Here is a 25,685-nt window from a genome sequence, read left to right as displayed (position 1 = left end):
ACTTCGTAGACAGAACGTACTCCTGTTCCATAAACAACTGAGTGCATGCATGCAGAGAGAGAGAGAGAGAGAGAGAGAGAGAGAGAGAGAGAGAGAGAGAGCTCTCATCTCTTAATACAAAATGAAATGCCCAAGAAAGCCAGCAGCAGTGGAAACTATCTGTATCTCCAGATGGATTAGGGAAGAGAACTGTCCATCCTGCCCACCTCCACCTATAAGGCTTGAACAAGCCTTGTTGACTGCTGATAACCCAAATAGCTAAATACAGAGTGGGTTGGGAGGCACCTGGCCTCCTTAGAGAAGTGAAGACTTCAGATCCACTAGTTACTTTTGTAACCCATGTTACTTTTGTCTTCAGAGCAGGTGGCTGGCAAATAAGGCTCAAAGTTAATGTTTTTGCATCAGGACTTTTCCAGGGCAGGTCAGGGGAGGTTATGATAGCCCAGAGGCGAATTGGGTCCCACTGGGGTCTCAGGATACTAGCTGTGCATCCTCGCCTAGCTTTCAGCACAGAGGGAAAGACCTGGGCTCATGGGCAAGATGGCAACACTGTGGCAGAGGCATCACTGGAAGTTCTCTGACCCTGTTCATGGACCTGGAGACTTTCAACCACATGAACTCTGCAGAAAGTGCGAGCAACTGGGAGGGAGGGGTCCAGACCACAGATGTTTTGTGATCACATGATAGCTGCTCACACTCTGGCAAGTCCTACTCTCCACATATTTGACCTCTTGGTATCTTTTAAAAAACTGTATTGAATTGCCATGAGAGACACAGATACAAAGTTGTTGACAATTGGGTTTTAGTCACAGGATGTTCCAACACCTGTCCCTTCACCAATGCACACTGCCGGACACCTGTCCCCAGTTTCCCTCTGCTGCCCACCTCCAACCCCCACCTCTACAGCAGGCACTTTTCTTCTCTCTTCTCTCTCTGTCTCTTTCTCTCTCTATCTCTCCTCTGTTTCCTTATTGTCTCCAATACAGATACTGAAAAAGTTATCACGTATATCCTTTTACCTACTTTCCAGAACACTGTTCTTGTCCAGACTGATCATTCCATATATTATTGTCACAGTGGTCCCTTCTCTATCCTCACCGTCCTCTTCCCCCACACACTTGTGGCAAGCTTCCAATGACTGTTCAGTACTCCTGGCCCCTGTTTCTTGTATCTTTGTGTATTAGTCTCATACAGTGTTGTTTTATAGTCCACAAATGAGTGCAATCATTCTCTGTCTGTTCCTCTCCCTCTGACTCATTTCACTCAGCAGGATACTCTCCATGGCCATCCATTTATAAGTGAATTTCATGATTGTATTTATCCATGTGGCTGTATAGTATTCCACTGTGTAGATATGCCATATTTTCTTTATCCAGTAATCTGTTCTTAGGTACTCGGGTTAGTTCTAGATTCTGGATATTGTGAATAGTGCTGCAATGAACATATAAGTGCAGATGGCATTTCTTCAGTGTGTTTCTTGGTCCTTTGGTTACATTCCCATAAATGGAATTTCTGGTCAAATAGAGGCTCAATCTCTAGTTTTTTGAGGAGTGCCCATATTGTTTTCCAAAAAGATGGGTCAGTCAGAATTCCCATCAACAGTGAATGTTCTCACTCTTTACTTGACCCAGAACCAATTCCCTCACAAACTACAAAACAAGAGTTTGCTATCAAGTGTCAATGACAGTAAAGAACTGAAATATTTATGTGCAAATCCATGTGACCCCAACTGAGAACATCAGTGACTGATACCCCTTACCTTCTGCATTAGGACAAAATCAGTTCTTGTATTATCTGGTGGGATTGGTGTTAGAATATTTAATGTAATAAATGATTGTGAGCAACTTTTAAAAAATAAAATAAAAAAGAAAACAGCCTGGAGGCTGAAATTATATACACATCACATACACACACAAACAAGGGAATAAAATTTGATTCGAAGACCATCTTAGAAGTTCATAATCTATGGTAACTGAGTGTGCAGAATCAAAATGCTTCCATATGAAATATACTAACTCCTGAATATAGACTTAGTATGTAGGGGGAATAATCCAGCAAGAGGAAGGCAAATGTGGTTTGTTCCGGGCTGTGAATTACCATAAGTTCTACTGAAAGGTACCATGAGTTAAATTACTGCACTGGGTCTGCTATTCTCTGATGCCCTGTACTGTTATCGGGTGCAGCGCTAATTGGCAATGCCTTTGAGTTTTCCCTAAAATCATGCTCCAGATACATAGGTCTGTGACTCAGAAGGTCCATTCCTTGCAACCAAAGCCCAAGGAAGAGGAAACAGAGCCACGGAAGTTACTATGCAACATTTCTTTTCAGAGCTGAGGAGGCCTCATGCTGACAAATGATACTGTGGGCCTTGGTGATACATGAACACCTTTATGTCCCAATCAGTTGTTTGGCTTCTGCACAAAAACTTCTCTGGGTCACAAGGTGGGTGATGTGGAAAGGGGTTGTGAGAGGGTTTTGTCATTGTAACTATAAACAATTTACTTCCAGGAAAATGCCAAGCCACCACCAGCCATCAGAGAGATTTGTCAAGAGGGTTGGTTTCACATTCTTTTATATTGGGTTCCTCATTAAATAGGGTAAAAAGTGAAGTCACTGCAGGCAAAGTGATTGCAATTTCTACAAAAGCTACGGTATTGAATAAATGACGCTGTAGCTAAAGGACAGAAGTATTTTCCACTTATGAAATTATTTCAGATCATCAATTAGGATAAATGCCTTTCTTCGACAAAGTGCTCAGTAAAAGTTCTGGCTAAGGGGAGAGTCAGCTGCCATGCAGTTTCAACTTACTTCAAAATTCGTTCGATTCCATCCTGAACCAAGCCAGTTGAGCCGATGAGAAATAGAATCTAGAGTTCTGTGACCCGTCATTCCAGTCAACCCAGCACAAAAGAAGCAAGTGCCCACCACCCAGGGTGTTGGGAAATTCAGAACTACACCAGCTCCCAGAGGGCATCTCAGTTTATTTACCTTGGGCCAAGTAGGACTTGCTTATGGAAGTGGTAGTGAGAGGGAGGGAAGGTTTTACAACATGTATTTTTTTAAAGTGCACAAAAGCTTCTTAACATCAAATGACTCTTACAAAACAACATTTTGATGAGTTAAGTGTAAATGAATCAGAAACATATGGATGACATTTTCCTCCAAATACACGGGGGTCTCAAAATTAAAGAGGGAAGAAAGGGCTTGGGGCAACATACATTTGGGGTTTCACTGAATCCAAGAGCGTTTGAAAGTCCTTCTAGAACAGCAGAAGGCTCAGACTGTATCGTGGACATTAAGGGGTTTTATGCAACTGAAAAATGTTGGAGAGTTAAAGGTTCCTCTTTGAAGCATTTCAGATGTAATCTGGTTTTATAAGATGTTTTCCCCTTTAAAGACACAAGTGTTTAGGGCAGCTGGCTTTGATTATTTTATTCCTTAAAAAGAGTGTTTAAAATAAAGTAATGGCATAATTTGTTTAGACAAAACAGCCCGCAACTAGACAAAAAAGGCTAACAGAGTAAAAAATAAGTTGTTTGTATACATGGGGAGGGATTTGGGGAGGGTATCAGAACCATACATCTTAAGAGATTATGTTTCACAAAGCCTAGAACCTTCATTTAGTTTATGGATACATGTATGCAAATAAATATCCATATGTGCAGAGACAAACACTTTACACATACATACAGGTAAACATTATTCATCATTTCTATCCTCAGGTCTCCGATTTACTCATTCTAAAGCCAGTAACCAATGCGACAGCCATAGTTTGAGCTCAGTACATGGATACAAGGAAGAGCTCAAATTCTTCTCTGAATAGTCCCTTTTTATCGCTTGTAGATATATATATATTTAATTTGTAGAAATATATATTTCTCCCACTTTGTATCAGTCTTATGTCTAGATAGGAGGGAGACATATGCAGAAAAGAAAACAAAAGTGAACTAGAAATTGATTTCAGTAAGAACGTGTTTGAAGATTTTGTGCTTATTCCATGATGTTATAAATAAAAAGAAAAAGATGCTTAGGCTTATTTTGATAACACACATAGAGCAAGTGGAGAAGAGGGAGATAAACACACATGCTCGATTGTAAGGATGTTACCATCTCACTCCTGGGGGGAGGCGGGGAGGAGAGGATAGTTAGTCCATTGCTCTAAGGAGCAGGGTCACAACCAAATGGAGTATAAAGCCTGTCCCATCAGAAATGCAAAAAGGAGGAATTTTGGAAGAACAGGACTAGCTATCCCCTCTCTATTTATATAACGGTCCATTAAAATGCCAATAGGAGGCAATAGTAATTAATAGGCTCCATTTGTTGAGCTCATAAATGATCCCCAAACCTTTAAATTTCTTAATTTGTTTTGAAAGTTTGAAGTTCAGGGGCTATTTTTATGGTTGTGTTTGATGCTGCAATAATCTTCTTCCGACTGTCCCTTTCACATTCCTCCATCAACCATCAAGCAAAGTATTATGAGCCATATATTTCTAAATTTTCGAGTGAACTTAATGTAATTTGGTAGGAACATTATTTTCTGACAATTTCAAGCTTGAGATTCACAGCTGATGCCTTAGACTGCAGCTTTTCTCCTAAGCGATTTCAAAGCATCATAAAAACTAAGCAGTTGAAACATCATGAGGTCATCTAAATCAAACTCTATCTAATGCTGGAATCTCCTGGACTGTTGCTGAGGGCCACCCAGTCTGAGCCTAAATTCAACACCTACCTACTCCTTTTCCTTACACTACTAGAGGCATCCGCCACTCAGTGGAAAGGACACAAACATGGCAGCCCACTCCTTCCTCTTCCCATCAAAGCTCAGGGATATGTGATGTCATTGCTCCAGGCACAACAGCATAGACCTGGGCTTCTAGAGGACCCTCCTGATGGTCACTAAAGGTGCCAGAGTCATGCCAACTGTCTCTCACAAAAGAGCGACCGTGCCTACTAAGCGTCATAAATACAACAGACCACTGCCCAACTAAGTACAGTAAACTTGTCAACACAAAGGCTGTCATCTGTCACCTCCCAGTAATGGGTGGGGAGGCACTTGGGTAGAAAACAGCTTGTCTCTGCTCAGTCTTATTAACAAAATCCATATGCCATAAGGCATTGCCAAGACCAGAACAAGACAACAGGGAATCTTGGGGCTGGAGAGAGTAGAACGGATGAGGGGAGGCATTTGCCTTGAAGGACCTGGATTTGATCTCTGTCACTGCATAAGGCCCCCACCCCAACCAAGAACTAGCAGGAGTGATCCCTGAGTACAAAGTAATTCCTCATCAGAGCAATGTGGGCTGCAAAAAATGGGGTCTAAAGTCTCCTTAATAGGCTAGTTCCTCTAATCAAGGTAAGACTCTAGTGTGGATTCTAAACTAAAAAATTTATTTAAAACAACAACAGCAAACTATTCACCTGTGGATAGCCATCAATAGCCATGACAATGAGAGTGAATAGGGGCTTCTACCAATTCATCAATAGATGTACAGGAAGGGGGGTGGTGAGTGCCGAAGGAAAGGCTGCAGTATCACAATGTGGACCTGTTATATTGCCTAGAGTTTGACTTCAGATGTTTCCAGGAAGCAGGTAGAAAGGATAAGGAAGAGACACTGAAGAAATTCGTTAAGGCTGCATAAGTTCAGCCTTGTCTCCCTCCAGCAGGCACAAAGAAAGCAAATAATCGGCCACACAGCATCTGCATCCAAGATTCATTGGAAAATATTCTTTTTTTGTCATTTTAAAAGTTACCCAAATCCCTGACAATTGAAAGGATCTTCAGATATAACCTTGGGCACCATGGAATTTTTGCCCAGTCTGCCTCCCGTTTTAAGTATTTAATGGTCTCACTGTAGGAGTCATTTTTTGCTGTAGCCGCTCTATCCCCAGTTTTGGCCAGGGAATTTGACATTGAAGAATGAATGAATACACACTGCCTTCTTCTGCCGACACAAGATTTCACTCATTACAAAACAGGGCTGAAGTAGAGTCTATGAACAAATGTATAATGTCAGCATGTACCATACTGGGATCCAACCTCCACATTGCAGAGCGAAGCTCACAGCCAAAGGAAGAGACACCATCCAGGTAGCAGCTTACTGATAGCTGGCCAATGCAGAACAACAATTCAACACTTATCTCCCAGACACTAGGGTATTGCACAGTATTATAGTGCCAGGGTTCAAATCCCAGCTCTTCTATTTGCCCATCACCATGATTTTTTAAAAAGATTTTTGTTTGAGATGAAGTCATGAAATTTACATACAAGTGGTACTACATGGAAAGTATCATGTTAAGCAAAATGTGTCAGAAAGAACGAGATAGACACAGAAAGATTGCATTCATCTGGGGAACATAAAGTAACAAAATGGGAGAATAACACCCAGGAGTGGCCGAGATTAGTACCAGGAATTTTGCTCCATGGCTTGGAGGCCAGCCACACATGCTAGGGGGAAAGGGAGCTCAGATAGAGAAGGGAGCACCAAATAAAGGGTGTTGGGTGGATCCTCCCAGGATGGGAGAAGCATGCTGAAAGTAGACTATAGACCAAACATGATTTTGCCACTCAATGCCTCTCTTGCAAACCACAGGATCCAAAAGGAGAGAGAGAGAACAAAAGGGAATGCCCTGCCACAGAGGCAGGGTGAGATGGGGGGATGGGGGGGAGGGATGCTGGGACCCGTGGTGGTGGAGGATGGGCGCTGGTGGTGGGATGGGTGCTTGATCATTGTATAACTGAAACTCAAGCACAAAAATTTGTAAGTCTATAACTGTACTTCATGGTGTTTCACTAATAAAAGTAAATAAATAAATAAATAGGAAAAAGTTTTTTGTTTGTTTCTGGGTCACATCTGGCAGTTCTTGGGGCTTATATCTGGCTCTAAACTCAGGAATGTCTCCTGGTGAAACTCGGGGGCCATATGGGATGCGAGGAATTGAGCCTGTGTCAGCTGTGTGCAAGGCAAGTGCCCTACCTGCTGTACTATCACTCTTACCCTACTTCTGTGATCTTAAGTGAATTGACCTCTCTGGGACTCCATTTTCTCATGGTCCAAGTGGAAGCAATAAACCTGTTTCCCACCTCCACAGGGCTACTGGAAGGAGATGTCACAGAGTTAGCGTCAACATGTTCACAGAAGTGTGCCTCATGTGCAGTGTCTGCCAACATATAGGAGCCAGCAGTCATCTCCCAAGGAGAGATCAGTATGGTCCCAGAGAGAGAAACGTTTCAGTATGGTCCCAGAGAGAGAGAAACCTTTCCCAAGTGGCCACAGGATTTCACACTTATTCTCTGATTCCCTCTGGAACTTCTTGTTCATTAGCCTGTGACCCTCAGTGGCTCCAAAACTGTCAATTAAAGGAGAAGACATCCAGAGGGAGTATCCTTGGGTACAGTGTAGGGTCTGACGGTCAGACCAACTCCTGAAAAAGGTATCATGGAGGATGTTTATAGACCTCGTCCCTGTTCTAGAGCTCGAAAAATCGGCCTGGAACCTGTGGGACACAGGCTCTTCCAACTGCATGTCTCAAAAACGTTCTTTTGGAGTCTCTCCAGGCAAGTACTACCCCAAAAAATAAGAACCTTGTATACCTCCTACCCTGATAGGGTGCGGGGAGTGACCCTCTAACCCACTGAGGTCTGACATGGGTGGAAGAATTCATCCTTATTCCCTGTGGTCTCCAGAGCAGGGCTACATCACTCAGGGCTGGACGGTCCAAAGAGACCCTTTTCTATCACATAATGAAATTTACATTGGAGACACCCAAACAGAAAGGCATTTGTTGCTAGACAAAGTACTTTAATCTTCCTTAACCCCAACCAGCAACCCAAGCCCGCTTTTTTAAACAAGGGAGTTTGAGGAAAGGGTTTCAGCATTGTCTACTCAGCATTGCTCAGGACCTCCTGAAGGTACTGAAAAATTTTGTGCCACATATCTACTGGGTCTAGATGGATTTTCTCTCTCTTTAGGATTCTGCATTGCCGAAGAATCAAACCATATCATCTGCATATATCATTTTTCCTGCACACCCCTAAAATTAGTTCATATTGATTTGTGAAAATTGATCGTATTTCTTTTCTATTTTTATTGCTTTGATGACTTTACACTTCAGGTTTTAAATGGGAGATAATAGTTATAGTTCATGGAGAGCCTTCATTGGCTTATATGGAATTCCATATTAGCTTAGCCTGCTAATATGGAATTGAGGGATGTGAAATATGCATGCTGCAGCTGAAAAGGCGTCACCGTGCATTGTCTCCTTAGGAAAACCCAGACTTACTGTCCAACTCTGGAAATACAAACAAGCGGGCCGTCATTTGTCAAAGCAGTTACCATTTCCCGCGCCTTTCATTGCATTGAAAACGAAGATGTAATAATTCGGCAATTTAAATTCAAGATGCCTTCCTGGATTTTTACAATTGATGGGGCATAAATCTCCATTAGCCACAACAGTGTTGGACCTGAAACTTGGAATATATCACAACATCTTGCAAGATATTAAACGCTTCTGTCCTCAAAAATCACTCCCCCACCATTTCTTAACCTAGTAATTCAACAGCACAATTCATCTATTACCACTTCTAAAGGTTAAAATGTGTTTAGTTTTCTTTGGTCTAACGTACTCACTCAGAGAGGGTAGGCTGCCTTCATCACTACAACCTTTAAAAAGCATTTCTGTCCTAAAGCATGCAACGAGTCTTTCAGAGAAATTAAATGACTCCCAGAAAGCAGTGTTGGTTGCCCACTTTCAACAGACTGCTGTACAGATCCTGGGTCACTGATTCAGGGAAAACAAGTCTGAAAATTGATCGGATGGAACAAAAGTGATTAAAAGGAAGACAATGAAAAAAAGGACAGTGAGGAGAATGCCATGGAGTCACTTCTCAAAACACAATGAGGTCAAGAATAAAACATTATCTCCTACACGGTCCATAAGAATAAACATCAGAAATGCAGAATAGAGCCAAGGGCTGTGTAACTAGAAGCAAACCCGTCTTTTCCCATTAGCTTCTGAATTCCTGCTGATCTCTGGGTCTCTGATTTCCCAGGGGAGGAATAGCACCTGTAAGGAGCAATATCATGTGGGCCCATTCAGCATGGCAGCAAAATGCAACTGATGGTTCTACGGCTGTGTTTTAGCAAACAAGAATTCAAAAAGATTCATTGCAGGAGTGACTGCCCACCCCACATGTCCTACCATGTCAGGGCAAACTCACAAGTGAGAGTGATGCCTATTCCCAACTTTCCCAGCCTCGGAGATGGGGGGTCGAGGGGATAAGGAGGTAGGGAAGTATAGCCAACACTGAAGAAAATGCCCAGAAAAAGTGCCCCAAACTTAAGCATTGCATGTTTTCTTTTCCCTTGATTTCTGTGTATTTCACTTTTCCTTACTGGTATGTACATCTCTGCACTTTTCTAGCTGTGGATGGTAAAGGAACATGTGCATATGACATAATCAAAGTCACGCTAACTCCACGTGGCTTGAGTCTGTGAAGGCATGTAGGCACATCCAGTCAATATGTCTTCCATTCGCTAATTCCCATGAACAAGAGCAAAAAAGTCATTAGTTAAAGCTCAGTGAAGATTTATGAGGAGATTCTTCCCAACTTCTGTCCCTGTTGCGGAGAGAGGCAGCTTAACTCAAACGTCTCTGAGAAATGCCATGAGCCATGAAGTTTCCAACTTGCATATCATTTATGATACCCCTGGGGAGGAGGCCTTGCCTAAGCAAACCAAGGCCCAGCACCCCATAAGGTTCTCATTATAAACAGGAATGTGCCAGGCCAGATGTACTAGGGGGGTTGTCAAGATCTGCAAACTCTCCCCCCCAAAACCTCATAAATTTTGCAGAATATATTGCTTTCCCTTGAATTTTTATGATTATGTTCAATTTAAGGAAACTTACTCCATACTTCATCATTTACCTTCATTTTTAAAGAGTTAGTTGATGTCTGTGACATTCTATAAACTTTCTACTAATCATGTTTGTTACATCTTAAAAACAAAATGCCGCATATTTCCCGGCAGCTAGGAGTTGCAAACCTCCTCCCTTTCTCAGTTAAGTATGCAGTTGCAGGCCGAACGGATTTCAGAGATTTTTCATATACTCTAATTCCCCGTTCCTACCTTCCTTTAAGGCCATGAAGCTAATGAAAGACAGCAATTGCGATGATCAGAGGGTACGGAGTATGAAAGGTGGCCGGGAGTTGACTCTGAATGTAGATCTGAAATGACCCTGTAAGTCAAAGAGGGACATACTCCCCTGGAGCAGCCACTGTAGCATTTAGGAATCAGCTAACTTGGGAAGAAGTGCGCTGCCTGCAAGGTCAAAGAGAGGAAGGAGGCCTGACGGAAGATGATGGCCTGAGCTTGGGATCCGAGGCAAAACGTGGTACTCTTCCACATTTCCACTCGTTTTAGTGAACTTCAGTGATGGCACTTAATTGATTTCATAAATTGAGCTCACATTTGACCCAGTAATACCACTTCTGGGAATAAACCCTGGGTGCCCTAAAACATACAGTAGAAACGTCATCTGCACCTCGATGTTCATTGCAACACTACTCACAATAGCCAGAATCTGGAAACAATCTGAGTGCCCAAGAACAGATGACTGGATAAAGACACTATGGCACATCTACACAATGGAATACTACATGGCTGCTAGGAAGAATGAAGTCACCAAATTTGCGTATAAGTGGATGGACATGGAGAGTATCATGTAGAGTGAAATGAGAAGGAGCCTGACAGGTACACACACACACACACACACACACACACACACACACACACACATACACACATACATAGTGAGGATAAACAGGAGCCAGGAGGACAGGTCAATCATTGGAAGTTGCCACAAGGGTGTATGAGCGGTGAAGGGCACAGGTAAAGGAATATACCTGATAACCTTTCATTATCTGTATTGCAAACTATAAGGCCCAAAATGAGAGAGAGAGAGAGAGAGAGAGAAAGAGAGAGAGAGAGAGAAGAAAGGTATCTGCCATAGTGGCAGTGGCAGGCAGGGTGGTGGGATGGGGGACAGGAGGGAAACTGGGACCATTCGTGGTGGGAAAAATAAACTGGTGAAGGGAGTGGTTTTGAACAATATATGACTGAAATCCAATCATGAAGAACTTGGTAAATGTGCATATCACTGTGATTAAATTAAAAATTAATGGGAAAAGGATATTAATAATAAAAAATAAAATAAATTGATTTCATAATAATTTATCTTTCATATGTGAAAATGTAATCAATCTCAAGAATAGAGTCTTTCAGCGAATCATGTATTGGGGGGGATGGGCAACGTCTATAAACACTGCCAAACAGTGTCTTGCCGTAGCTGTGGTGGTTCAAAAGTAACCCAAAAAGCAGAGTCTTGCTTACATACCTAGAGAGCCTACATGGTCCAGTATCACCTGATGAGATAAGAACAGAAGACTTCAAGGATTCCATTCTCTGTATCATGGTTTCAGATAGGAATAAAGTATGAAGCCGGATAAAGTCCTGCGCTAAATCACATTATGAGAAGTAGACAAAATTACAACTTTATTCAATGTGTCATTTATCCCGAGTGACTAATGCATTATTTGTATGAAGTTAAAATGGAGCTTTGAGAAACTATGAAATAAATCAAATGCCCTACTTTATGTAATTTTAACAGACAGATCCCATTAGGATTCTCCTCTGCATAGCTGTTGGTTAAAATCATTGACCAGTATCCTTATAAATTAATCAACTGAGGTAATACTGGCTTGGCTGTCACCATTTGCTACTAATCTACATTTAGAATTCACTTTAACTTTCAAGCCTTTAGAAATAGGGCTATCAAACTTCTATTTTTTGATCAAAATATATGAACATCGATGATTATTTACAAAGGCCTGTATAGTAGAAGTGCACCACTGGTGTCATTTTTCAATGGCACTGGAGTGTGCATTGACATTTCATTGTAATTCCTAGGTAAGATGTTAATTCATATCCAACGATTACGGTCTTCATCATTCTTGATGGTAAATTTTGCCACTGGCAAAAAAAAAGTGTTTGTGCATTTTTGATGCTTAAACTTCTGTAGGACTTCAAAACCAAGTGACCAAAATTGCAACAAGTTGGACAATTCAATCATAGAATTACAAAGATACCCAATGAACATTTGACACAAATTGCTTTGTAAAGGTCCATCACAGTTTGAGTTTCTCCTCTATGTTTAACACACACATGATTCACTTCTCACGATGAGATCAGATCTATTAAAGACTGACACCCTCCACTCCACAGATATACCAAGTGTCTTATCAATTTCACTGCCTGAGTATTTTCCTGCCACCAAATATCTTAGATTTCTTTATCACCTTAATTTTGCACTGTGAAAGCAAACTAACATATTGAGAGTTTTCTCAAGACAATCTTAAATACATTTTAATTACCCATCAAACTTTAGATTGGGTTCTGCTTGCACAGAACTGATATCAGACTGCGAAGGTAGGGGTAAAAAAAATGTCTGGAGACGCTGTCTATTCAGTGAGGTGGTATGTGGTATAATAGTCTCCTCTTACTGGTCCCTTTACCCTGAGTAATGCATTGATTCATAGAGATCTTAAAAATCAACACACTGGGTCAGATATTTAGGGCAGGGGGTGAGGTGCTTGCCTTGCATGAAGCCCTCTCTAATCCAATTCAAGACATCACCTATGATCTTTTGAGCACTGCTAGGAGTGAGCTCTGAGCACAGAGTCGGGAATAAACCCTGAGCATTGCATGGTCTGACTACAGACCAAAAAAAAATCAAAACATGTGGAAACTTTTCTACACATACTTGGGGTAAAATTCAATCTTAATCCTCCAGAAGCATAAATAGAAAAGTGTTCCATCTGAAAATATATGTAAGCAGAACCCAAATCCTAGTTTAGCCTCCCTGCAGTGTAGGAACTACTATAAATCAAACAACAAAGAATCCTTCCCTCAAAAGTCTGAGAGGAGCTAATGCTTTAAGAGTGTGGAGAAAAGTATTCTTCCCTGTTTTCTGTAGTAAACGAAAATCTCAATCTATCAATGGTAACAAGATGCCATTTTTTGTAGTCAGCACAATTACCCTCATGTTATTCAGACACTAAATGTGGGTGTGACTTGTGAAAAGCAAATGTTGTATGTAAAAATGTAAAACCACAAAGCTAAGAAGGACTGGATGGAAGATATTACTCTCCCCAAGAAAAATCCCCCCCCTAGAATTCATATAAAAGAAGATGCACATATACAACACTCAATACACATTTTAATAAGCTGCTTCCAGAACATATCTGTTGAAAGTAAAGGAACGCAATTTCCTACACCTACCTGACTGAACATTGTGGTTTTGGATCTTCTCTTCCACATCATTCTCTCTTTTTTTCTTTTTGGATCATACCCTGTGATGCAGAGCAGTTACTCTTGGCTCTGTGCTCAGGAATTACTTCTGAGAGTGCTTGGGGGACCCTATGGGATGCTGGGAATTGAACCCGGGTTGATCCTGTGCAAGGAAAACACCCTACATGCTGTGCTATTGTTCCAGCCCCTATGACATCATTCTTGCACCTCAAACTCTCATTGATAACATGGAGAGAGTATTGTGGTATTGTGCAGGTTTCTATACATTCATCCATTCATTTTTGCAACAAAAGTAATTAAGCACTGTGGATGTAGCAGTGAATGCAATAAATAAGCAAATCTTCACCTTCGTTGAGCTAATGTTCTTCTCAAGGTTGAATTAAGTCAGTGTTTACAGACCAATGAAACTACACCTCACACCAAGCCTGGTGCTTACTACAAAGACAAGCGACAAGCATAGCCCCATCTCTTTTGTTCGAGTAAATATCAGAACATCCCTGGCTATGAACTTAAACGCAAATGCCAAAACAAATGCCAAGAACAGTGAGTAACAATGCTTTCATCAGCCCGGTCCACTGCATAAAGGACTTGCCACTTCTGCATACCTCTCCCAGGGCACCACTATCTTGGAATACTATTAGCACAGTGACTAAGGATTCACATGCACGTGCATTTAAATCTCAGCTCTGCAACACACTACTCATGTGACTGAGGACAAGTCCCTGAACCTGTCTGTCCCAGTTTCCATATCCTGTGAAATATAGAAAGTAGAGAGAGCCAATCTGAGCCTGTTCCATGGCAAATATTAGCTCTACGGTTTTCGTTTTTTAAACCATTATGACTGTAACTTCTTACTATGGTTTTGCATCGATATTTGACTTGTTTGAGACCCAGTTAAGTGCCTGGATGAACTGAATAAATGAACAATGTTGTTTTGGAAGAACATCAGGCAAGCACTCTGGACCAGAGTAGGAATAAAGAAATATAAGATATGTTCTCATCCCACAAAAATGTAGGTATGTTAGGAATATATTCCAGGTGAGAGGAGAGCACAGTCTAGGGACACTGAGTCTGATAGCCCAGGAGTGCGTGAGTTTGGGAGGACATAGGAGACCGGGTTGCAGCTAGTAGCTTCTCAGAGCTAAAGCTGGTATTTGAAAGATGAGACAACCAACAAATTATTTGGTGGCCAAACAACTAATCACAGACAAAGATGTCAACAGGATTTTTAGTGGCACTAAGGCACCAACTCACTTTTTAGAAGAAAGAAATGTAGCAGGCATTTGTTCCAGAAAAAAAAATTAATTATTTGTTTTTTTGAAAAGTGATAATAAACTTAGGGATATATTTAGTTGGGACTCAAGAGCCTCAGTAGACATTTTCTTAGAAAATAACTATTTTGCCAACAATTAGCCAATTCACACACATTTGTTTCAACTGATTCAGGAAAACAAACTTTCATTTGGTATTTCTTTAAAGAACGTTTGCATAAATATTTCCATAGCTCAGACAGTCGAAATACTTGTGAAGATTTCTGTAGCTGTCCTTGTGTGAATGGTGGTCAGTGTTCATGGGACTACCCTAATACTGCCACAAAAACATAACCTTGGCACTCTTGTGACGAATATGACTTACATCAAACCAGGTCACTCAAGGTTCAAAATCAGTTCTTGAATAAATGTTGACTCGACTGCGCCTGGTCTTCTAAACAATTTAAATCTCAGGCTTTCCACTTAAATCTGGACTATGCTAATAGAACAAAAAGTTTTTTGTGGGCTTTTATGAGGATTATTTCTCCTAGTCTAATTCACGTTCCTTTATTCTGCCTCTCCAACTTTGCTCCCTGAATTCTAATTTTACTTCAATACATATACATACTATTTCCCCAAATCTCATTCTACAATCTAATGTCAAGCCAGCGAAGCCAACAGTTGTGTTTTATACTACTCCCTTCAATCACTAAAACTGCACGAAGTAGGTACACAATGAAAACCTTTCTTGACAGAGTTGACAAACATCAACTAAGACACAAGATCACCCAACCCAGCATCGTTTCTTCTTGGCTATACATCCCTGGATGAGTGCTTTTTCTCTTCCTCGGCCTCAGCCTCCTCATCTGTACAATGAAGAATTTGGATCACATGATCCAGGCGAGCCCTCCAGCCTCGAAATACTAGGTTCAAGGAGTTGATTAATGTCTACGCACCAGTGCCAAGCATTTTGCAAGCAAATAAATAATGGCTAATTGATGAGACCTCTCCATGATTCGTGGCACTTCATCGGAAACATCCATCAAGCTCAAATTTAATTTAGTTACTGTGGCTGTGCCGACCTGGCATGAAAACAACCAGTCCCTTTGGAAAATTAATTTATTTAAAAATTAGTTGACTGACATCCTGCAGGGACAAATAAAGCCTATGTGATTGCATTTTTCATTGTTCACCAGATAGTTAGGTCATCGTGTACATATTGCAACAGTCAGAGGTTAAAATGACCTCAGAACACATTCCTTCTGCTTGCTTCGTTGGCTCAAAACAGATGAGACATCCAAAAACCAAGACGACATCAGGACCTAGGAAAGTTCTTCTAATGATTGGTAAATCCAAGAGCATGATTTCCACACTATGGTAAGAATAAGGACACTTTATTGTGTTATTGTAGATTGCCTTTATATATATATATATATATATATATATATATATATATATATATATATACCAGTCAATCCAATGTGACCTTAAGGAGTTATTCTGTCTGCAAAACACAAAATTTGGACTCCTAGAATATGGTTTTAAGTGAACAGTATATGCAATTGAGATCTGAATGTCACTGAAAATGGTCAATGCCTCAAAGAATTATCATCAAGAAATCTAAGAAAACAAACCATTCCGTATGGTCTTTACGGATGGAAGTAATTTGTTGCTTCTTTTCCTTTTCCTCAGCAAGAGAAAAGCTGAAGCAAATAAATAGATGAATGATTTTGAGTTTGCCATGAAAATAAAACCTGTTTCTTTAGCTTATTTCTCAATGTATGGTGCTAATGCTTTTATATGCCATCACCTGACAATTGATGAAAAAGATCAAAGATGACTGTAAATCACTGGTAGATTTTCTTTCTAAATGAAACAAAGCACGTAGGTATATGCACAGGTATACAGAAAATAGCATTGCAGAAACTAAGCAATCCATAATCAAAATCAGATTCTAACTGGAGTGCAATTGTCAGCTCTGCTTTAAATCATGCCATTTTATTTTAAGCACTCAGATAATTTTTCTCAGCTCAGTAAGTAGGTGGATGTTAGCAGCTAAGGTCATCGAAGAGATTTACTTTAAAATAAATTCAACAATTCCGAGCATCACCCTCTCCACGATATAAAGTGTGCCTTGCTTTGAACATGCATATAAAATTTCATTAAAATGCAACATAAAAGTTTTACATTAGCGGACCCCAGTGCTCAACCTTTGTTTAACAGTCATGATAATTTATGACATGGATCTGCTACAGTTAAGTAGAAAAACAGCCTTCTCAGATGAAATACAAGTCATAAAGGCTGCACCTAAACGAAAGCTTGAGGAATCCCAACCCTCCAATCACTCAATTCTTCTTCAGATTTTTGTGACACATTCTTCCTTAACATTCCCCTTCCAGATTGAGACACAATGCCAGTCTGTTGACTCCTCTATGCCTATGTCTTAAACACTTTTCTCTGTTCTAAACATGTCTTCACATTCACTGAGACTCTATGATTAACTAATGTCCATAAAGAAAATGAATTCTAATTTTACTTGTTCCTATTAATCTTCTTTTGTAGCCATATGTTTTCCAATTTCTTTTTCTGACAAAATGCCCAGACTGACTAAGAGACCTTCAAAAAATCACAAACTCTACTCAACAGGCCGAGGGCCAACATTTTTACAAGGATTCACTGAGCAACTATCTTTGAAAGGCATGTGCTTTTGTACGGGACAGCCTTTGAGCTGATGGGGCTCTAACATCAATCACGGATGTTTATTGAGCACATTTGTACTGGGATAGTCACTGTAAAAGATGACATAAGAGAGTGAGACACCATCCCAAAGAAGCCACATGACTATTCAAATAGAAAAAATGGAACAGTGATGATCAGATATTTTTAAAAGTGAAAAACAAGTAAGATCCGCTTACTATGTAACTAAAGTCACTCACTTCACTTCTCTGAACTCAGTTATCACTTCTACAAAATGGGGCTACTAATAGCATTCCTGAGAAACCTAGTCGATTACAGTGAGAATCTAATCAGATTGTAGATATGGTAAATTACAAACATTTGAAAAGTAATGTACTTCCTCCTCCTTCTCCTCCTCCCAGTTTTGAGACTTCAAATCAACTAGAGGTGGAGCATAATCTTCTTTATGTTCAAGTACCAACTGTACAAATGGGGGGAGGGTTTCAAATGTAAGTGGACAGTTCTCAAGGTCGTTAATTTTGTTTTATAATGGCATCACATGTTTCCACTACAGTGACATCTATAAAAGAAGTGCTAAGAGAGTTTACCAATACAGAAATTGTACTTTTTTAATTAAAAGAATAAAGAGCACCATGGCTGGCTGATTACATGGTAATTCTGCAGATTTTTTTAAACACAAGTATAATAAACACAATCCAATCCATTAGTTTCAGTAATAGCTAAATGCTCATACCCACATGGTAGCAGTAAAAATAGGCAATAATGTTTATGGAAAGACAGCTGAACTGAGGGGCCAATGAGACAGTACAAGGGCAGGGCACTTGCCTCACACATGGCCAACTGGGTTTGATCCTTGGTACACCTAAGGTCCCCCGAGCACCACCAGGAGTGATGACTGAGCACTTCCAGATGTGGTTCAAACGCAAACAAACAAAAGATAGCTGAACTGGAAATTTGTAGATGTATTTTTAACTAGGTCCACTTCTTTATCAAGATGATTTGTTACTGATTGATATTTTGTGGTTTACAATACTGTGATGAGTGCTTTCTCATGGACATAATTTTAACACACCCCATCAACAGTGTGCCCAAGTACTCCAACTTCCTGCCTTGCACCTTAGGTTTACTTCCAAAAGGCAAATCACACAACTTCTTCTAGAGCTATTTGCTCATCTGTAAAATGAGACTAACACCTGAATGTAAAGCCAGAGTGAGATGACATATGGAAAAGCATCCCACATGTTGGAAAGACTCAGAATGGCTGGTGATAATGGTGCAGGTTCTGAGGTCAGCTCCATCTAGACTAGAGTCTGGCTTGCATCACTGTGTAGCTCGTGATTCTGTGACTTCTTCGCTCATCACAGGGCCTATGTCACGAAGTTCTCTGAAGGATTAAGTGAGATGGAGTATCATCTAAAGCATTTAGTCCACAGCTTGGGGTAAACTTCAATAAGAGTAACAATGATGACAATATCTCCTATCATACAGAGCGCTTTCTCTCTCTCTCTCTCTTCCTCTCTCTCTCTCTCACACACACACACACTGCACAAAAATGTTTCTCCAAATTGTGGTCTTGAGTTGTTTAATCAGCAGTACATTTCTTTCCATTATCAGTACACAAGATTGTTACATCTCTCTTTCTTCATCCCACAGCAATTAGAAAAGAAAGGCAAAATTAAAACTGGAAATTAAAATTACTGTGCCAACTGTTTTGTCTATATATGACAAGCTATACAATCAAGTGCACACTGGATTCTATCTCTTCAGTACAACATGCATCTATAAGTTCATAGGGCTGTGGTTTCAAGGCTGTTCCAGAAATGGCCACTTTATTGGACTTTTATGGATTTGAAGTAATGTTAAATATATGCATATTGTGTGTGCAAGAAATAGTCTTAACTAAGAATAATTGATATGAAATAAAGGTTCGCCACATTAAAGCCTCTTCTGTTCAACAATAATTGGCATGTTTAAATACAAAGTAATTTTTATCTATCTACAAAATGCTTAAGTGTTTGGAATCTCGTTTATGTTTATAATGACAGATTCATTTTTGAAGCAGTCATTTTCGATCCTGATTTGTATATTTTAAAGTTGTTAAATGCTTGACTGAATCATTAGCAAAACAATTCATGTATCATTAAACTGATTTCTAATGTGATATCATTTTCTTTCTTGTCTAATAAATATGCCTTTTCAGAATTACTAAGAATGCTGTTATTCTTGGAAGCAGATGAGGGGTGCAAAGGAGTCCTTATCACGAGCTAATTTCACCTCCTGTGTCTCTCCTCATCTTCTCCCCGCAGGAACTTAAACCTATGCGGTTGCTTGAATAGAGGTAGAAGCCCACCAGAGAACACAAACAGTACCTGGTATCCAGGAAAATAGCCCATAGCTGGGGAATGGACAGGGGGAAATAAGAGGATGAAGGTCAAGAATGATAAATCTGAGAACCTAGAGGCCTTTGTCCGTGCTGGATCCGGTTGCTCCCTTCGGCGTCCTTAGGGCCCAGGTAGGTGAAGGCTCTGTTCTAGCTGTCCCCCACCCCCGCCCAACTTTCCCATCGAGCGGCAGCCCCGTCCCACTTTGCTATAGAGTCTGGAGACATCAGAAGAACAGTGAGTGGATGAAGAACAGGGAGACAGCCTGTGTCTGGGCGGAAGTGGAAACTGCTCACTTATGTCTGAAAAGAGCCCCAGCAGCCCAGAGAGGGGAAATGGGGGCGTCTGGGGGCTCCAGGGTATTGCATTCTCCAGAAGCCTGGTCGGCACATGGGCACCCCCAAGCTTAACGGTTCCACACAGACCTTTGAATGTACAATTTATTTAACAGTTTAGTGACTTTAAATCCCTTCCTGCATAACTGCCCCTTTGCAAGCTCGCCTCTAATTAGGCTACTGGTGAGACATCACATAAAATCGACAAACAATTGCTGCTATCCTTCCAGCCAGCCCTGGCTCACCTAGAATTAACTATAATTTTTACTGGGCTTTTTCACATTTTTGATGTTACTTTCCTGGCAGTTCGTGCTTTTCAAAAATTTTGTTGTTGATTTCTGTCTGATAGAAGATTGGAGATTCATTTCATGTTTTATTATAAAAAAAGTATGCCTTTCGGAATCATCTGTCTTTTTTATTTCTCTTTTTTTTTCAAAAAGCAAAAGAAAGATAAGCATTCTCTCAAAGAATCTTGGCCTGCCACAGCAATTACTTGACCAAGTCTGGGGTGGGGGTGGGGGCTGTCACAAGTATGAAAGGTGCTCACTTTGGACAGATTCTGATTGTGCTCTCTCCTCAAATGGGGATTAATAGCACACCCCATCATAGACAAACAAGTCCAAATCTAGCCTTCATGGTCCCCAGACACCTCAAGAATTCATTTACTGACTTACCAGAGACAAGTGTCTGGAATGATTTAAATAATAGAATTTGATTTTTTCCCCTTATATTTTTCCTTTCTTTTTTTTTTCAGCAGCAAGTGGTATCTTTGGCGCATGCAGACAGGCATCTGCGCCTTCCTCTTCTTTCACAGAATGCTTCATATTAAATTCAGACTCAGGTGAACATTGCTCATTCATCCAGGAATCTCAGCGAACTTGAGCTTTGGCCCTTTAATCAAGTCCAGAGCATAGCCCATTAAGATGCTCTGACCATTTGAGAAAGCCAGAGCTATGTTCTGGAAGGCGAGTGCACTCCGAGACACACCACATACCCACACTGCAGCCGTTATTCATGCCCTTTGCCTTGCCATTCACATTCAGCCTGACAAACGCTTGCGCTTGTCAGTCACAGCTAGAGACGTTTTGTTTCCCAGCGTCAAGTGTTTGCAAAGACCACATATACCTGTGAATGTTAAGTCTAGGGATAGGAGCCCATTTTTTCGGGTCAATTATTGACCCGAACCATTAATTGCCAAGCCATCGAGGGTTGCAATCGAGGTAGCTCTGAGCTTCCAGTTCTCTCAAGAAATGTCGAGAATAAATTCAATCGAAATGAGATTCAGAACTTTGCTGACACCTTTTCTTCTTTGGACCTGGCCGGGCAGGTCCAAAGGGCAGGCAGTGGAGGTCATCAATCTACATGCTACTTACTCCCATCAGGCAAGTAATCCTCGAATGAATGTATGTATAAGCGGCCTGTTCTGCAAGTCCAAAGAGAGTTTGGAAAGGTACAGATTTCCACTCAAGATGCTACAATGCCTCTGAGTCCATCCACTATTGTCATATTTCTGATCCTTTCCTCTGGGCGGGAAGCACAAGCACATTACAAATGTTTACAAACACAGACGTATCAGGAAGCTTGTCCCTTGCAAGCAAAGAGCAAGAAGGAGAAATTTTCCCACAACATATACAGAGAAGGAAAAAGGCAGGCGGATTTACTCAGGCATGTTATACTAATTCATTGCTGTGTCTCATAACATCCCCAGCGCGTCCAAGTCCACATGCGTCGCAACTGATGTGGCGTAGTGGGAGAATCAGGAGGAAAACAGATTTTGCCTTTTCCTTAAGAGGAATAAAAGAGCCTCCCAAAAAAAAGGGGGTTGGACCTTTCTGAAGGAAGAAATCAAATCTAGAAGACCCCATCTCTTTTCAGCATGCAACTGCATGTGTCTGAGATGAAGCTGAAATTTAAGTAACAGATGAAATATTTTTCTCAAACCTGATACCTTGCCTATGTTTAACATGTGAACTACATCCACAGGATCAATTCTGGCAAAGTCTACTAAATTAATGATGTTACTCACACAATATATTAGGCAAATTGGATGCAAAGAGCAATGTTGCGCGTATCAGTTGTGTGCAAAATAAATTAGTGAAGGCGGTATACAGGAGTATAATATTTCACCGAGCAGCGATTTTATTGTGATCTTTTAAATCATAAAGATCACAATTAACGTGTGTGGTTATTAACGATGTTTTCTTTTTCCGTAGAGCTAATAAAACCATTCACGGTAACAAAACCAAAGTGTGTGTGTTGGGGGGGGGTGGTGGATCCTTACAGATTAATACTGATACAGTGCAATTTGTGGCTTCCAGGATTTAGCCAGAATTGCTGTAAAATGAAATGCATTTAAGTTCTAATTATCTGGGATTTTCAACTAAAGGAGTCATGATTGACATAACGAAACTATTGGCTAAGCATATGACCCTTTTCTAAAGAAGGAAATTGCCTAAAATATCGCACCAGCAAGGGAAATCCTTGTAAAAATACACAGCGTTCATAGCCAACGGCTGCTCGTCGTTTAAATTGCAAAAGGTTTTGCACTATCAGTTGGTACTGTGAGATTGTTCTAACTACATTTAAAAGGGCACTAACCGAGAGTGCAATTCTAAATCGCTACCGCCGCGCCCTCCCCACCCCTGTAATTCTCCATGCCCGTGCGCTGGGCAGCTCTCTTAAAACGTTAGCATGAATTCACTGTCATAACGTCCGGAGCAAAAAGCAAAGTTAAGTCCTTTTTTTTTTTTTTTTAAGTTTATATCTGGGTATTTATGTCGGCGCGCGAAGCACTCGGAGAGTGATGTTCAGGGAACTTCTGGCTCCCCAGCTACCTCCTCAGCGTCATTCTGAAACCTCTGTTGGGACCCAGTTTGGGGTCCTGGAGGAAGCGCTCGCTCAGGCTGTGACTGCAAACTGGGCATCGCTGGCCCAAGCCCGCCGCTGTTGGCCAGCGGGGTGCCCACACGGCTCCCGCGGCGGTTAACTGTGCTCTCACGTCGGGGCGCCCCGCTTCGGCACCCTCAGACTGGAAAGACTGCAAAGCCCGACCCCGAAGTCGGCCCGGACTCCGGGTCCCCGCGCGCGGTGACCCCCTCGGAGCGGCGGATCGGAGCCCGAGTGCCGAGAACTCCGGCCGAGCGGGTGCGAGGCGGGGCGGCCGGAGGGAACGGGCGCGTCGGGCGGCACCTGGCCGCCGCGATCGGCGGGGACCGGACACCTGGAAAGTTGAGGCGCGGGGGACGCGCGGCATCCTGGGGGCGCGGGGACGCCGTCCCGGCCCGCCTTCGCCTTCGGGGGGCACCGGATCCCCGGGGAGGTCGCGCGGCTCGGACCCCTCTCCCCTCCGCCCCGGACGGCACGAGACCCGCCCCGGCGGCTATGCGACTCCTCGGACACCCGAGTGGCCGCCGGCGACGCCGTCCCGAGCCGCGGGATCTCCCGGAGGGGTGGGGGCGCACCTTTCCCCCCACCACCACCACCAACACGCACACGCACACGCACACACACAAACACACACACGCACACACACAAACACACACACACATACACACCAGCCCCGAGCCGGTGCGGGCCGAGTGGCCGCGGCGGCGGCGGCGGCGGCGGCGGCGGAGGGGGGTGGCCCGAGAGGCGGCGGGAGGGCGATCGGGGCGCCTCTTAACAAAGGCGGGGACCGCCCGGGCGCCGCCGCGACACCTACCACTGCTGCTCCAAGTCCCAGTCCCGGAAAAAGTCGAATAGATCCATCGCGGCGGCGCGGCGGCGCGGGGCGGGCGTCGGTGGCTGGCGGCGGCGGCGCTGGGGCGGCGCGGCGGGCTGGCGGGGCCCGGCGCGGCTAGAAGTGGCCGGGCCGCATCGGCGAGCGGCTCCCACGGCCCGGCCGCCCGCTCGGGGCCGCTGGCTCGGCGGGGGCTGGCGCGCGGGCGGCGGGGGCGGCGGCGCGGGGGACCCGGGTGGCGGCACGGGCGGCACGGGCGGCACAGGCGGCGGCCGCGGCAGCATCACACACCCGCGCTCGCGGGGGGCGGAGCCTGGGCGGCCCCGAGCCGCGACACGGAGCCGCACGCGCTCGGCCCCGGATCTGGCGGGGGCGCCCCCGCCCGTCGGCTCCGCCCGGGACCCCCCTCCCACCCCCTCAACACACCTCTGTCAAAATCAGCTGCAAGATCTGGCGGGGTGCGGGGTGGTGGTGGGGGGCATGGACGGGAGCGCCCGCAGGGGACCCGGGATGGGGTGACGGGGAGAGGGGGGCGGGGGGCGGGGGTGGAGCGTGGGGATGTCGGGCACGGGACCCCCCCCCCACACACACACACGCCCACTTTGGGGAGCCGGGAAAGAACTGCTGGGGCGACTCCCCGCCCGGGCCCAGAGAGGGGCGCGCCCGCCCCCTGCCGACCGCCCCCCCCCCAGCGGAGCAAACTTTGGCGGGCCTGGGCACATTGGCGCACCGCACTGGGGGCCGGGCACAGGGTGGCGGTCACCTTCACTCTGGGACCGTCGCGCCGCGGGTCCCTGCCACAGTGCTCGGGCCGGCCCGCGGCGCGCACCCAGTAGGTCCGCAAGGGACCAGCAGCGTGCGACCCTCAGCAGCTGGCCGTCGGGGTTTGGGAGTCGGGGTGTGGGAAATCCGGGGGACAGCACGGGGCAGAGGAAACAGGAAAGACCCTAAGAGGCAGACCTCCCCGCTGGCCTCGTCCTCGTCCCAGGACCCTGCCCGCAACTGCGTCCCCACTCCCTCCAGCCGACACTGGTGCACTAGGACCCGGCCAGTCAGTGCAGTGCGCTGCAGGGGAAGATTTCCTGGGCCCCAATGGGAAAGGGTTAGGGCAGGGGGACTCGGGAGGGCCCAGCTGTCTCCTGGGTCTTCTTCCTGCCCCGGTCTTGCCTCTGCCAGGGAGTCTGGGAAGAAGAGCGAAGGGCCATCCCCCACTTTCTTGGAGGCTCACGGGGGCACTGGGAGGAGACTCTTGGGACTCCTTACCCCATAAGTAGAAGGAGACTGGAAGCCCTGCCCTCTGCCCCTGGCTGCTCTGAAATCCTTTCTGTTTCAGTAACCCTCTGGGACCTCAGCTTTCAGACTCATCTGGATGACTGGACTCTTGCTTTACAGTGCAACTGAGATCCCCAGGGTGGGGCATTTGCTCAAGATCTGGCGTTTGCCGGCCGGAGACCTTTGAGATCTGGTTTAGCACTGGATGCAGTCAAGGTGACAATGGGAGTCCCAGCAGTGGCTGACTGGACAACCCGAGTTTGGGAGGCTCATAGACACTACTAGAAACACCATCTCTCACGTGCTGTAGATGGCAGAGCGAGAACCCATGGCTAAGGGAAAAAGTCACTAAGATTCTGCTTCTCTAACATCCCAGGAGGTTTGGCTCAGATGGTTTTGTTAGCAGATTGAGTGACTTCACATCCACCAGTGCCTAGCCCTGGATGGGCTGTATTTCCAGTTTCCTACCTCTGGCCACTTGCTTGAAATTCTGACATGAAAGAGCAAAAATGGTGGCAGCATTTTCTAATGATCATCCTACCTGGCTGACTGCTGGTGTTCCAGTCCTCAGCCCTACACTGAGTCCCTGAAGCAACAGGAAGTGCCTCGCTTCAATCCCAACCTTTATGCTCTCGGTCAATGATCCTCGAATTGGATTTGATTGC

At 43.8% G+C, this 25,685-nt stretch overlaps 1 protein-coding gene across 2 annotated transcripts in view; it reads right to left on the bottom strand.

The window, feature by feature from the left end:
• AFF2 (ALF transcription elongation factor 2) overlaps nt 1-23,838 on the bottom strand; it is a 563,946-nt gene extending 540,108 nt beyond the window's left edge. For both annotated transcript variants that reach the window (XM_056130207.1, XM_056130208.1), the window contains exon 1: nt 23,731-23,838. In XM_056130207.1, the coding sequence (XP_055986182.1) occupies nt 23,731-23,777 (47 nt within the window). In that variant the 5' untranslated portion in view covers nt 23,778-23,838. The remainder of the gene's footprint in view (nt 1-23,730) is intronic.
• Between the last annotated feature and the right edge of the window lie 1,847 nt (nt 23,839-25,685).

This window comes from Sorex fumeus, unplaced genomic scaffold (assembly GCF_029834395.1).
Source record: "Sorex fumeus unplaced genomic scaffold, SorFum_2.1 ptg000075l, whole genome shotgun sequence".
NCBI lineage: Eukaryota > Metazoa > Chordata > Mammalia > Eulipotyphla > Soricidae > Sorex > Sorex fumeus.
The sequence above is the reverse complement of the archived record's forward strand: the minus strand, read 5'-3'. Positions and strand labels throughout refer to the sequence as shown.